At 36.7% G+C, this 16,325-nt stretch overlaps 1 protein-coding gene across 5 annotated transcripts in view; it reads right to left on the bottom strand.

Annotated features, from left to right (window-relative positions):
* Positions 1–8,437, bottom strand: part of Ankrd30a (ankyrin repeat domain 30A) — a 91,844-nt gene extending 83,407 nt beyond the window's left edge. For all 5 annotated transcript variants that reach the window (XM_013508375.1, XM_013508378.1, XM_013508376.1 and 2 more), the window contains exons 1-3: positions 8,159–8,437; positions 5,128–5,242; positions 4,788–4,961 (exon numbers count right to left, since the gene is read on the bottom strand). In XM_013508375.1, coding sequence (XP_013363829.1) covers positions 4,788–4,961; positions 5,128–5,242; positions 8,159–8,367 — 498 coding nt within the window. In that variant the 5' untranslated portion in view covers positions 8,368–8,437. The remainder of the gene's footprint in view (positions 1–4,787; positions 4,962–5,127; positions 5,243–8,158) is intronic.
* Between the last annotated feature and the right edge of the window lie 7,888 nt (positions 8,438–16,325).

Raw genomic sequence — 16,325 nt, 5'->3', positions numbered from 1 at the left:
CAGTTAATGATTACTTGTTTGATCAATCTTGTATGTCTCTATTTGTTTTCTTGAGAAACTACTTTGAAAATATCAATACGTAATACAACAATCATTGTTAATTTCCTACAACTTTGTCTGTAACTCTGTTTTGTTTGTATTGTTCTTATGCTATTTTGTAAGAGGATATGTTTCTTAATATGTTTTCCTTCTATTTCTTAAAATTTAAAAAAACTGTATTATTTGTTCAATATTAAAATCTCTTTAACTTTGATTTATTCCTATTTGACAATACTTTCTTCTGACAAATATCAACATCTGAGGAATTAAGAGTTTCAGGGATACAGCTTTCCAGTAACACGGAACGTTCTTCTGGGTTATGGAGGAAGCTTGCCGGATTCTTCTTATGGTGTCAGGATTCAAATACAATTGTCAATCAGTTCTGCTTCAAACAAGTCCCCAGGACATGGTCACTCAGTTGTGAGATAGCCTCCAAATGAACTTTGATTGCTTATTACTAAACTGTCGATGGGTTTTTATCCTATCATTAGATGAAAATTTTATTTTAGCTGTTAGAAAGCTCAATACAAAACTTTGATTCTCATTTATAATGATAATCCTGGTATCCACATGCATATCTACTTTTTAAATAAGTTTTTATTCTGGTTCCATTTTAATTGCTAGGGTTATTTCTTTATTTTCAGCAAAATATGAATCAGAGGTAAAAATATGGTTTACCATAAAGATTCTAATACTGCTCAATATGGATTTTATCATAATGAATAAATTCTAGTACTGCTCAATATGGATTTATAAAAATAAATATATTCTAATACTGGTCAATATGGATTAATTTTATCATAATGAAAGCCAATGAGTCACTTGTATTTTTTTTATTTTGAAGAAAATAAAAAGTTGAAAAAAAAAACAATAAAATGATACAGAATTTCAAAACAAAATGACAGGAAATCAACAATGGTTGTTGATAGGTCCCTCACATTATACCTCACCCAACTTGAAGAGAAAAACTCCAACAACCAGTCTGTTCAAACAGAAAGCCCCTCACTCAGCTCAAGAGACTAAAGCAAATCTGTTTATCAGGATGGTTCCCTGGACTAGTTCTCAGGCTTACAGGAAACTTCTTAAGTCTACAGGATGTCACACTGTGTGGTAATTCAGCAACATGCAGATGTCCTCCTGCACTCCGCCCCCTAGAGGCACCAGACCAACCAAACGCCCCTGAGAAACAAATTTTCCACCTTTCTCAGTGGAATTTCCCCCTCCTGTACCTAAAATATTTGTCTATAAAGTAGGCCCCCTTCCTTTGTTCAGGGCCAATGGCTTTCTCACCGTTGGCTCAGGGTGCACCCAGCCTGAAATAAAGATATCGCTGTTTGCTTCAATCCTGCCTGTCCCGGTGGTCTCAGTCACTACTCGGGGTTTAGCCTGATAGTTGTTACACTGCACATTGTTATCTTCAGAGTAGTTTAGATTACCACATATAAGCATGCAAAACTGATCAAACAATTAAGCATTCACTGTTCCTTTCAAGAAACCAATAGAAATTAGTAGTACAATTACCTTAGCTAGCTTGTGTACATATATATATATTTTCTTCCCCCTTCTTTCTTTCTTTTCTCCTTTCCCTGATCCCATTCATTCTTTCCTTTTGGCAGTTCCTTTCCCTTTCATAATACCTATTGTACCTTTCAGATTTTATTTACTTTTGCAGTTTCTTATACTAGGGAGACAATATCAGTGTGGAGATTCCTCAAAATACTAGGACTAGAGGTCCCATTGAACCCAGTTATCCCCCTTCTAGGCATTTTTCCAGAAAAATTGAAAACATCATACCACAGAGATATATATGCACCATATTTATAGCTGCACAATTGTCATAGCTAAATCTTGGAAACAACCCAAATGCCCATCAACTGAGGAATGGATAAAAAATATGTAGGTTTTTTTATATAATGGAGTATCAGTCATTTGTATTTTGAAGGGACAAGGTTTAATAGGAAGATATAATATTGTTTGTAACATGCATAAATTATCCAGTTGTAATCATAATTAACTTAATAAGGGTTGTAGACACTCTAACAGGAACACAATTATTTATAGTATAAGGAAAAAAACTTTTAAAACAATTTCTGCATTCAATTCCATTTCTAAGAATTTACTATAAAATACAGATTACATTCTCCTAAACTAATATAAAATATCTTGAAACTCTTGACTCTTTATTAAAATATACCATAATTTAAGAGCTGGAAACTCTCACAAAGGCACAGTAGTAGACAGGAGGAAATACACAGGTGGGTCCATAGCAAACTAGAGAAAACACATGAGCTTCATATACAGGGGGAAAACCCTAACAGCCATCTGGGTTCCAAAGACACTAGATTCCCTTCTTGCAGAGCATCTTGAACCTCTAATTCTGCTGGAGTTTCCTGAAAGTTCAATGTGGATTCAATTTATAGAGACAAATTGAATATAGCTAAGATCCACATTTAGTCCACAGTTTTTTGCTTATATCTTTGCTGTGCATGTGCTTCCAAATGGTTGTGTAGAAAGCAAGTGTTTGCATGTAAAATACTTCAATATCATGTTTTGTAAGGTCCCACAATGAAATGAAAGATTCATTATTCCTATTTCAATAAATTTTCCAACTCTTAAACTTATCATTCATTTGCATGCAATTCTCCCTGACTTCATGAAGAGTTTCATAGGAGCGCTGAGACTAAATTATCAAAAGAATTCCCAGCCTGGCATGGTAGTGCGCACCTGTAATCTCATCACTATGTGAGGCCAGGTAGAAGGATCAAAGTTTGAGTTCTACCTAGGCAACTTAAACTCTGTTTCAAATTTAAAAACAGGGTGAAGCGTGCTGAGTCTGGAATATAGCTCAGTGGGAAGGCCCTACGTTCAATCCTCAGTATTGTAAAACATAAATCAATAAATAAAGATTTAAAAAAGCATTCCCATCTATGTTCTTACTAATTTCATGGATTTCTGCCAGGGCTTGCGGAACTTAACATGCTGAGACAGTCTATCACATGCCTTCAACTAAAAACAGGCTCATGGTTCGTATTATTCAAAATCCTGCAAATAATCAACATTTGTTAACTTCATGCCATGAATGATAATAAAGAGATGTAGAATTCTTAAAGATTCAGTCTCAACCATAAGTGAATTTCTACTGAGCTTCTCGATGGCAATGGATGATTGAAGGTTGGAGGGAAAGTGGTGGTATTCTGCATAGCAATAGGTAACACTGATGATACTCCTAACTTCCCATTGACAGAGATAGAGAAGGACAAATGAAAGTTGGGCTAGTATTGTTGGAAAGGAGAAATCAGAAGAAAGTGGTATTTAATCAAACTCATCTAAAGATTTCTTAAGTTTCTGAGAATTAGGAAATCATCCATTAAACACACTTATCTATTAAACAGTTCTGAGCTATATCAGAATCCTGAGGAAATATTTTTAAATGTCCATGTCAGGCCTCCATAGATTTACTGAATCAAAAATATTTAGGGCAGAGCCTCAACTTGCACATTTTCAAAACTTTCCCCAGATCACTGAGATGCACAAGTCTACATGAGAACTGGAGAACTTAAAACATCACTTCAGTATCATCTCTCATCCACACAGCCAATTCTTTTCACTATTTGAGGATTTGGCCAAAAGGAGGGAAAGTAGGAGACAATTACTTCATGAAAGCTCCATTTAATCCTCTTGGCTAGGTGCAAGTAAATTCAAAATGCAACTGATTTCATTATATAAGCTCCTTATCTCCCAGCTCCCAGCAAGACATGATAGGTTTGAAAGCAGAATTTAGACTCTTATCTTAGTTGCTTTTGCTGCCTGAAAAGGAGAGGTTGCCCCTTAATTATTTGTTCACCCCCTTTGTTTTCCACCTAATCACCATTCAGCCAGTGCCAATCTGGCTTCCTCAGAATTCTAAAATTGCAGGTTTGTAACTATACAACTTTCTTTTCTAATTAAGAATTTTTAGTCCCAAGCCAGGTACTACAGCCTGTAATCCTTGCGCTATAGGAGGCCGAGGCAGGAGGACTTCAAGTTCAAGCCCACCCTAGGCAACTAAGTGAGACCATGTCTCAAAATAAAAAATAACATAAAAGAGCTAGAGATTTAGCTCAGTGTGAAGGTCCTGGGTTCAATTTCCATTACTGAAAAGAAAAAGGGAATTTTTATTTCCCACATTGAAGAGCATCCTGTCTATACATATAAACCAGAAAAAAAAAATTTTTTTCTCAAAAACAAGCAAGCAAGCAACCAACCCCCACTGGTCTGCATTATTTCTAACCACTTTTCATTTTTCCCATTTAAGTGAAACCACAGAAAAATGAATCATTTTTATAATCTCTCAACAGCAACAAGATTTCCACTTATTGTGAAATACTGCTGTTCAGTTTAAGTTTTAAAATAACACCTACTTCCAAGGTAAATTTTGTTGTTCTGTGTTGTTTTACAGTAACTAAGAAAAACAGAACAAAACAAAACAAAACTTTGTAAAAGTGTCAGAAGAAAGTATTTACTTTTTAAAAATTCAGTGTTTTCACAAATCCTTGCTATAAGTACATAAAAGAAACCTGTATCCTCCAGTATTTCTTTAAAACCACGAACATTTAAAGTGAAATCTTAACAACTAAGTTATTTAAAAAACTGTATTTCTAGTAATGGAATGCTTGAACTTCTAAATATGGAAAACTGACCCTACCTATATGTCACTGTTAACATGAACATATTTCAAATGCTTTGGAAATAAAATCAATTATCTGTACCTTGTTTTTTGCCTCAGCATTTGCACTGTGTGAAAGCAGTTTTGCCGCTATCGATGTGTTTTCACTATAGATCGCATAATGAAGAGCGGTGTTGCCCCTGGCATTGGCAACGTTTGGATTTGCACCATGTTCCAAGAGAAGAGTCACACATTTCTCCTGGTCGCATTGCACAGCCTGTCGGTAGTATAACAAGAGAGACACCATCAGTCAACTCAGGGAACTCAAAACAGACTTTCCACAGGCCTCACCAAGTAGTTATATTTAAATTACATGGATTCACTTTTATTTTCAGCATTTAAATACAGTTCCTCTCAGGCTGAAATTGTTGGCTGCTATCTACCTTAATCAGTGCGGTGTTATTGTCACTGTCACAGGCATCGATGTCACACTTCCTCTCTACCAGGAGAGTCACCACTCCTGGATGGCCATAGGCACAGGCGAAATGCAGAGCTGTCCTGTGACGATAACAAAGATTATTAGGAAATCACACAGCTCAATTTCAAAAGGCACAATTATTCATGTAATTGTGAACATTAAATAGCTTTCAAAACAAGTATTTAATTTTTTTCTCAAATGTAGAATACTTATTAGCTCTTATTACTCACTGATTAATGGAAGAGCAGTTGGGTGATTTTGTGTTTGTGTGTGTGGTGCAAGGGATGGAAGCAAGCATCTTGCGCATACTAAGCAAGAGCTCTACCCTGAGCGGCCTCCCAGCCTAGAGCAGCCTACTGGAATAGAAAGAGCATGCCTTGGATTTCGCTCAACTTGGGTTTATTTCCGACTTGAAGTTCTTACTTCCTATCTATTGTTTAGCCCTTTCTATGCCTCAATAGCCTCACGTATAAAATGAGGATTGAAAGCAGTTATCTCACAGAACACCACTGTGATGGTTAAATAAGAATTCATGCAAAATATTTAGAACAATTTCAAGAACAAACAACAGCTCAATAATCATTAGATACTATAATTACTACTATTACTACTTAACAAAGACATTTCAATTCAGTAAAATAAAATAATTCAAATGCACCTACTTTGTGGGGTTAGGATTATTTCAATGAGTCTTAAGATTCTTTTCCTCACATTGTAACATCTCTGATTTTGGAAAGCCACATATAGCTCACAAGACTGCAGACAGATATGTTATAACTATAACTGGTGATGTGGCAGGGCCCCTCCTGACCTGTAGGGTGGGAACTTTTAATGTAGCAATATCAGCTTCTGTGTATGCAAGTGCAGTTCTGATATAACTCTGTAAGATAAATCATACCCAACCAGACTGCAGAATGTTAATTTATACCCAACCAGACTGTAAAATGTTAGTGTATATCCATATAAGGGAGACGAAGACACAAAAATGGTATAAAAGGGTGCAACCATATGTAAATCTATACCCAATAAAATGCATATAATGAAGTGTACACATAATAAAATCTATAAACACAGATAATTCCTTTACTTCTGAAAAAGCTAAGAGTTGGCAGAAATACCAATATACCCACATGGAAAAAAAGAAAATTAGCTATTCTAGACTAATATTCCTATTTTTCTCAAGGATTATTTTATTAATAGTAAATTTTTACTAGGGTTTTATACATATTCACTGCAGAAATCACAGATAAGAGGAAGGAAGGAAAGGCACACACAACTATTGCCAAAATAATCAAAAGACAGTCCAAAATGCAAGACTCAAAAAATGTCAAAATATTGAATTAATACTGAGTATAGTTTCTGGTGTCAGTGAAACTAAGAATCAAAAAGATAATGAGAAACCCTTCAATATTAGGAATGGAATGAACTTCTAGATAATAAAAAAGAACAGAAAATTTCACTTATCATTTAATTCATGAAAATAACAAATTTTGCCACATTTTGTACACATTTTTTGGCTAATACAAGACTCCAGTCTATTTGTGTGTATGCAGAATCAAACTTACACTTTCCTCACTTGATATACCAAACTGCATGTTTCCATGTCAACATACATTCATGCTTATGCCAACTTCAATGATTATATACTGTTCCATCCTATGAATGCACTGCAATGGATACAATCTCTTCTATGGAGTCGTCTTAATACACTGCTATTTTAAGCAATGCTAAAGAAAAGCAAATTTGACACATACATATGTGTCTCTATGTCCTAAAGGTATTAGTATTATGAAATTGATGGGTGGAGACATGCTTTTTTAAAATGTGGTACAGTACTTATACCAAATTGCCTATTTGAAAAAGTCATAAGCCATCTTAAATTTTAAGCAGCAGTATAAACTACCCTTTATCCTCACAAACTCTGTAGTTGCAAAACAGCATTTCATTCGTTTTTACAATTAAATTCCTTTACCAGGGATACTAAATATTTCTTTTTATGTTTACAGGTCACTTGTAGATCTGCCAAAGAATACACAATTTAGAGTTCAATACAGCTCAGTGGTACAGTCCTGGACTTGAGGCTCACGGTGTGCTCCCGACCACCAAAATAAATAAATTAGAACTCAGTATTTTTTGCTTGATAATTTGAAAAAATTCTCTGTAAGACAAAGATACATTTTTCATCTGACTTATGTTGCAAATGTTTCCAAGTTTGCTGTCTTTCACTTTAACTTTTTTTCTAATATAAAGGAGAATTTAATTTTTCTTTTGATAGTCAACCTTCGGAATGCAGGTGGGAAAAGTAGAGTAGCTCAGTGGTAGGGTGTTTAGCATGCACCAGGTCCTAGGAAGGCAGGTCTTCACTACATTTTCTTAGTGACATAACAACAAAAGAGGGTACATGGAACTCAAGTGTTACGCGACATTTTCATTTGATTTCTATAAAACTGATAAAAAGAAAGTTCACATTTTGAGACTAACGGATCTTTCTAGTCAAGAACATGGAGCCATCTTCCCAGTTCAGTTTATTTGTAAGATTCCTTAGCAAAGAACATACATGCACAGGCGTACACTGACAGAAAATGCAATACCAGATTTTATCAGATTAACTTTTAGCTCTGAATTTGATATATTATGGGATATATTTCATAGTGTACTTTTTTTTACAGCGTATTCAACAGTTCTCTTAACGTGATACTCAGAATAAAATATTGTACACACATTTATTATCAGAGTTAAACCGCTTTTAAGTAGTCAATACAGGGTTCGATAACAGGAAGCACAAGCTGATTGAAAACCGGCTAAAGCTTTGTTTTTATTTCGCTGCTCATTAGGACCGCACGCGGACAGACCCTGTCCAGGGCTTGCCTCCCCGGGGGGTGGGAATCGCTCCCCTCCCGGCCCGCCTCTCCCCCTCCCTCCTTACCCACTCCGACTTCCTAACCGTTGGCCCCGCCGCTGCCCCTCTGCAGCGCCTCGCCCCGCAGGCCCATTACCTGCGCTTCTCGTCCCTGTCATTCAGGCTACTCTTCCCAAGAAGGAGGAGGTGCTGCACCCTGGCCACGTCGCCCTCGCTCGCAGCCTTGTGGAGCTTGCGCACGGACCTGTCGAAGACGCGGCACCGCGCACCCCTGGAACTCCTCCGCGGGCGCGAGGGGCTCAAGGGTGCCTGGCCCTTGCTGCTGAGGCCGAAGATCCTCTTCATGGCAGAGGCGGCGGGTGCCCAGGCACCGCCCCGCCCCTCCTCGCCCCGCCCCCTCAACCTTTCGCCTCTTTTGAAGGTGAGCCAATCCCGAGCGCCCCTGTGTCACAACCGCCAGGCTCCGCGGCGGCTTCCCAGCAACGCGCCTAACCTTCCAGGCGCTTGCGCGTCTCCGCCCGCGCCGCGCATGCTCACTGCGCCTCAAACGTGGGTAGTAAGTTTCAGGTAGAATTTCCAAAACTGTGATATTGAATAATGTGTACACTGTACCAGATTTCTTTTGTGTTGCGGGAGGGCCAGCAGGCGGCGCCCGTATCTTATTGAGCTCCGAGCCTCCCACACTGAATCCCCACCGCCACCAGAGGGCGTGCGCTCCCGTCTTTCCTGACAAAACACAGCCAGGGAGGGTGCCAGACGCCTGAGTCCACCGAGAATAGTATTCAAAGTCTTGCACTCAGGCATGAGCACCGAGAAGTGGCTGTGTCTTCCGTGCAACTATGAGTGCAGAGCTTCCTATATGTGCCTTGAGTGCAGGGCGGAGGGATGGGCCTCTAGATCAGCAGAGAAGGAGCTTCAAGCAGAGGATGCCATTCACTGTGACCACTGTTTCCATTGAACAACCAAGACAGACTCATAATAAAAAGGCTACAGTATAGCTAGGAGCAAGTGATATGCTGTCCCCTCTGTGGCCTGCAGTACTAAAGTACTATTCACACAGTGGTGTCTGATGCTAGCATTAAACCAACAAACACTGGGTCTTAATACAGCAATTGTATCCTCACTGTGACCCCTCACCTCTCATATAATGGACATACTGTGGCCTATAATATCCTAAGGCTAATATGATATCCACCCAATGTTACAGATTTTTTGAGACAGGTTCTCACTGTGCAAACTCATAGATTCTAGAACTATGAAAAAATACACTTCAATAGCAGAGTTGTGACATTACGCCTTCTCAAAAATTTGTAAATTTTCTCTATTACAACATATGTAATGTTTGTACTTAAGAACTGAAGGAAGATCTCATGTTGTAGTAGTTTGTCTTGTAAAGGTTAGCTCTGTGTTGACTTTTTGTTTTGTTTTTTGGATTTTTTTTTGGTACTGGGAAATGAACTCAGGACCTTGGGCTTGCCAGGCAGGCACTGTGCCACTGAGCTATATTTCTACCTCCTTAGTAATGTGTTGAAATAAGCATTTATTCTATTTTATAAGCATTCTAAATGTCTGAATATTAAATCCATAAGAATTAATAATCTATAAATTGTGTTTCTCAGCCCTATTATTTCCAACTACAATCATTGATCTGTTCTTTTTTAAAATTTTATTTTAAAATTAAAAGAAGGAAAAATAAAATTAAATTAAAAGAAGGAAAACACATCAATAGACAGACACCATTTACATGATAGCAAAAGAACAATACAAATAATACAGAGTTACAGACAAAGTGGTAGGAAATTAACAATGGTTGTTGTATTACATATTGATATCTTTAAAGTGGCTTCTCAGGAAAACAGAGACATGCAATATTGATCAATCAAGTAATCATTAACTATTCCTTTCAGCAAAGCAATAACATTGATCTATTCTTAGCTTTCTCTTCTCAAACTCACCCTCTCTCCTGCTTTTAGTCCTTGGCTCATTGGAGTTAGTTATACTGGTAATGACTATCACAGTTCTTTGAGGATTCTCATTAGTTAGATATTGTTTTTCAGCCCAGCTTAGTAAGGAATAATTAACTTCACTTTACTGTTTGCTTATTTTAAATCATACATAAAATATCTGCACTCAGTTTGGAACACTTCCATTCCCTCCTAAAAGAATTGTTTTATTTAACCTGTGTTTCACTTTGCTGAAGCCTCATATAGCACCAATAAACTGTCCATCACTATCAAAACTGTCCACACCTATACATTTTTCTATTCCTGCCATTTTTTTTTACATTTAAAGGAAAAAAACCATTAAAGTTTTTTAAATCAATAAATTTAATAGTACAAAATTTCAAAACAAGATTGTAGAAGAGTAAAAATGGTTAGTATATTGTGTATTGTTATCTTCAAAGTAGTTTCTCATTTATAAGATATGGGCATGAAAAACTGATCAAACACTATAGGCACAAACCTTTTTTTCAATGAACTAGTAGCAATTAGTATAACTATTTGAACTATGTTGTGTGTGTGTATATAGATTATATATGTAAACATATGTATTTATTTATTTTTCCTTTCCCCTTCCTTCTTTTGTCCTTTATCCCATACCAGTTTCTCTTTCCTTTTGAAGTTTGTTCCTATTTCACAATATCTATTGTACATTTTGGATCTTATTTCCTCTTTCAGCTTCTTACACTAGGGAGACCATATGATGTTTACACATGCAAGCCTGATTTCACATATGAGTATGGTCTCAAGTTGCATCTATTTCTCTATAAATGTCTCAACTTTATCCTTCTTTACAGCTGAGTATTTCTCCATTGTATATAAATACATTTTCTTATTCATTCCTTGGTTAATGGATATTTGAGTTGTTTCTGAGATTTACCTATGACAAACGGTGTTGCTATAAACATGGGTGCACATATAGTGCTGAGGAATGATGTTTTTAATTCTTCTGGGAAAATACCTAGAAAGGGAATAGCTGGATTGAATGGGCTCTCTAATCCTACTTTTTGGACAAATCTCCACACTGATTTCCTTAGTGGTTCTACCAGTCTACACTCCCACAAACAGTGAAGAAGGCTTCCTTTTCTCCCATAGCCTCTCCAGCATTTGTTATTGGTTGATTTCTTGATGCCAGACGTTCTTTCTGGAGAGAGATGAAATCTCTGCCACAGTCTGGCTTCAGCAGGTCCAGGAGATTCCCACAGGACGGAATGACGCAGGTGAGGAGACAAACAACAGAGAACCCAGAGGTCTTTCTGGAGGGGCAGGAAAGCAAGGCTCCTCTGACCCAGAGAAATGTTCTTTGCTTTATTATATACTTTTCGAATTACATATGAAACTTGGCAGGTTAAACAATTTCCACTTAGATACAATGGGGTTTCTATTTTGGTTACAGATTCAGACATGGTTGACCGACCGTCTGGCCACAATCCTAGCAGGAAATCAACTTTTCTAAAGCACATAACAGGAAGCAAAAAGATCAATCACTAGAGGTTCTTGATTAGGTGTAATTTTTCACAGAATTGTTTACTTGTCTGCTGCACAACAGGACCCACATTTATCATATCTCCATCTAGAGCCAGTCTGGCACACACAGGGCCTTCACCTAATGTTTTCCCATGCACTAAGGTTTGCACAGCGCTCCCCTCCCTTTCTGGTGGGTGAACATCGCCACACAGGAGGTAGGGGACTGATGTAAATCTCTGTGGTGGCTTCTACTTCCTCTTTCAACCCTGAAGGGGTGCCTTTTATCCTGGGCTCTGATTCCTTAACTACTTTCAGTTCTGATCCTTCAGGTCCCTAACTATCCTTTATAGACAGCGCATTAAATATCTGGAAGGCTAGGATTAGTATAGAAAATAGAAGGAGGCCACGCACCCATCCTATGTGGTCCCTGCTTTGCAGCTATCCGCTGCCAGTTCTGACTGTGTCAAGGAACTGGCACTGGAAGGTCTCTGGCAAATCTCAGTGTTGTTTTAATTTCTATCTCTCAAATGACTAATGATGTTCAACATTTTTTCATATATTTATTTGCTATTTGTATGTCTTCATCTGAGAAGTATATATTAATTCCAGATGCCCATTTTTGGATTGGGTCTTTGAATTTCAGGGGACTGATATTTTTCAGTTCTTTATGTGTTCCAGATAGAAGTCCTTTGTCTGAGGGACAGTTGGCTAAAATTTTTTCCCATTCTGTGGTTTACCTTTCACTCTATTGGTGATTTCTTTTGACGTGTGAAAGCTTTTTAATAGGATGAGATCCCAACTGCTGATTCTTTCAAGTGTTTCTCATGTAGTTTGGGTTTTGTTCATGCAGTCTTTACCTACCCCTATGTCTTGAAGATTTCTACCTACTTTCTCTTCCAATACAGTTAGTGTTTCTCTTAATATTTAGATCTTTGATCCATTTTGACTTTAGTGCATGATAATAGACATGGGTCTAGTTTTAGTCTTTGTCATGTAGAGAGCCAGTTTTTCCAGCACCATTTTTTAAAGGGGCTATCTTTCATACAGTGAACATGTTTAGCCTCTTTGTCAAAGATAAGGTGGTTGAATGTGTTTGTAGTTGTGTCTGCATTTTCTGTTCTGCTCCACTGGTCCTCAGGTCTGTTTTGTTGCCAGTACCATGCTGATTTCATTACAGTAGCTTTGTCATATACTTTCAAGGCAGGGATGTGATACCTCCTGCCTTGCCTTTGTTGCCCAGGATTGCTTTTGCTATTCTAGGTCTCTTATGGTTCCAGATGAATTTTAGGAATGTCTTCTGTAGATCTGTGGTGTATGTTAATGGCATTTTGATCAGGATTGCTTTAAACCTGTGAAACAATTTTGAGACTGTGACCATTTTCACTATGTTGGTTCTTCCTATCTATGAGCAAGGGATATCCTTCCATTTTATGATATCCTCTTTGATTTCCTTTTTGAGAGTACTGTAATTTTCAATGTATAGATCTTTTGCTTCATTTGTGAGATTGACTCCTATGTATTTCATTTTTGGGGATGATATTGTGAATGATGTGGTTTCCCTAATTTCTTGCTCAGTAAGTTTGTTGTTTGTGTACAGGAACAATATTGAATTTTGAATGTTCACTTTGTATCCAGCCACCCAACTGCATTTGATTATTCACTCTAGGAGTCTTATGGTGGAGCTTTTGGGGTTTTCTATGTAAAGAATCATGTCATCTGCAAATGATAGTTTAGCTTCTTCCTTTCCTATCCTTATTCTAGATGGAGATAAAAATGACAATTCCAAGAACAATAGAAAGGAGCCATCAAGCAGAAAAAGCAATTAAACAGAGGGGCAAAGTAGGGAACCAACATCAGGAAAATAACATGACAAAGATAAGCCAATGCATATCAGTTATAACCATTAATATAAATGGCCTCAATTCACCAATCAAAAGAAACAGATTGGCAGAGTGAATCAAGAAACAAAAATCTAACAGTATGCTGTGTACAAGAAATACATTTAACTCATAAGGAAATTCATGGACTGAAAGTCAAAGGATGGAAAACAACCTTCCATGCAACAGGAATCTAGGAAAAAGTAGGGAGAGTGGTTCTGTTTGCAGATCATGTAAACTTCAAACCAAGAATGCTCAAAAGAGATAAAGAAGGTCTCTGCATACATGTTGGGGGAAAACTGCAAGAGGAAGAGATAACGATCATAAATATATGTGCACCAAATATGGGAACACCCAACTATATAAGACAAATTTTAATAGACATGAAAAATTCAATAAGCAATAACATAATCATAATGGGAGACTGGAATACCCCATTTTCACAAAGAGATTGATCAACTAGATAAAAATGAGCAAAAAAAATAACACAACTAAAACAAACTTGTGAACAAATGAACATAGTAGACCTTTAGAGAGTGTTCCATACAACAACATTAGAATGAAAATCAGTCCAACAGCTACAAGATGATGCAAAGATGAATAACATAAGATTGATTGGCATCAATGAGAAACATCATCATAATACAGATTCTTCTCAGCTGCACATGGGAAGTTCTCTAAAATAGAGCATATACCAGTCCATACAACATGCTTAAGTAAATGCAAAGGAATTGAGATTATTTCATACATATTATCTGACCATAATGCAATGAAATTGGAAAATATTGAGAAAAGAAATCACAAAAACTCCATAAACACATGGAAATTAAATAACACCCTCCTGAACAACCAATGGGTCACTGATAAAATTAAAGAAGAAATTAAACAATATTTACAATCAAATGAAAATGCAGATACAACTTATCTGAACCTGTAGGACACAGTGAAAGCAGTCTTCAGAATGAAATTTGTAGCAGTGAATTCTCACATCAGGAAAACAGAATGAACACAAATAACCTTATGATGCACCTCAAGCTTCTAGAAAAAGAAAAGCAAGCCCAAAGCCCAAAGAAGGGAGGAAAGTATAAAGATAAGAGCCAAAATTAACACAGTGGAGACTAAGAGAACAAAGAATTAATGAAGTGAAGAGTTAGTTCTTTGAAAGAATAAATAAAACTGATAAACCCCTAGCCAACCTTATCAAAAAAGGAAAGAAAATACTCAAATTCATGCAATGAATGAAAAGGGTGAAATCACTACAGATCCTTTACAAATTCAGATGATCATTAATATCTACTTTGAATATCTTTCTTCTCAAAAAATGAAAACACAGTTGAAATGGACAGATTTCTAGATACATATGAATTAGCAAAGCTTAATCAAGATGATATAAAAATCCTGAATAACCCAATATCAGTCAGTGAAATTGAAAATCTTCCCAACAAAGAAACCCCAGGTCCTGATGGATTCACAGATGAATTCTACAAGAAATTTAAAGAAGATTTAATGCCAATACTTCTTAAGCTCTTTAAGGAAATTGAAAGGGAAACAATTCATCCTAATTCATTGCTGGAGACAAGTATTATGTTGATACCCACACCAGAGAAAGACCTCAGCAAAAAAGAGAATTACAGGCCAATGTAACTAATGAACATAGATGCAAAAATACTCCATAAAATACTAGCAAAAGGAATGCAGCAAACCATCAAGAAGATTTTATATCATGACCAAGTGGGATTCATCCCAGGAGTACAGAGATGGTTCAATATATGCAAATCAATAAATGTAATACACCATATCAACAGAGCCAACATAAAAAATCACATTATCATCTCAATAGATGCTGAAAAAACATTCCATAAAGTCCAATACTCATTCATGATAAAAAAAAATCCTATAGAAAATCAGAATATATGGTCTTTACCTCAATCTAATAAAAGCCATCTATAAGAAAACAACAGCCAACATCACACTAAATGAACAAAAATTGAAAGCTTTCACTTTACTTGTTTGTTTGTTTTTGGTACTGAGAATCAAACACAGCACCTTGCACTTGCCAGGCAGGCTCTTTGCCAATGAGCTATTTCCCTGGCCCAAAGTTTTCACTTTGCAATCAGGAACAAGACATGGATGTCTACTGTCACCACTCTTATTCAATATAGTTCTGGAAATATTAGCCTGAGCAATTAGACAAGAGACAGAGAAATAGAAAGAATAAGGTTAGGAAAGGAAGAAGTGAAATTATTATTTGCAGATGACATGATACTTTATGTAGAAGACCCCAAAAACTCCAGCAAAAGACTTCTAGATTTAATAATCAAATTCAGTAGTTTATCTGGGTACAATGTCATCACTCAGAAGTCAATAGCATTTCTGTACCTGAATAATAAACTCACTGAGAGAGAAATTAGGGAAACAACACACTTCACAATAGCATCAAAACAATGAAATACTTAAGAATCAGTGTAACAAAGGAAATGAAAGATCAATGCAATGAAAATTATGGTACTCTCAAAAAAAGTTCAAAGAAGATTTCACAAAATTGAAAGATATTCCTTGCTCATTGATAGGAAGAACCAATATTGTGATAATGACAGTAACCCCAAAACTTACACAAATTTAATGCAATCCTGACCAAAGTATCATTAGTATAATTCTAGATAAAATATAATTCTAGATAAATTATCTAGATCTAGATAAAGCATTCATCTGGAACCTAAAATTCATCTAGAGCCACAAGAGACCTAGAATAACAAAAGCAATCCTGGGCAACAAAGGCAAGGCAAGAGGGATCACAATCCCTGTCTTGAAATTATACTACAAAGGTACTGTAATAAAATCAGCATGGTACTAGCAAAAAAACAGACCTGAGGATAAATGGAACAGATTAGAAGATGCAGACACAACTACAAACACTCAGTCACCTTATCTTTGACAAAGGGGCTGAACATGTTCACTG

This window comes from Chinchilla lanigera, unplaced genomic scaffold (assembly GCF_000276665.1).
Source record: "Chinchilla lanigera isolate Chin_1 unplaced genomic scaffold, ChiLan1.0 scaffold00145, whole genome shotgun sequence".
NCBI classification, from domain to species: domain Eukaryota; kingdom Metazoa; phylum Chordata; class Mammalia; order Rodentia; family Chinchillidae; genus Chinchilla; species Chinchilla lanigera.
Note: the sequence above shows the minus strand (reverse complement) of the source record. Positions and strands in the feature narration are given on the sequence as shown.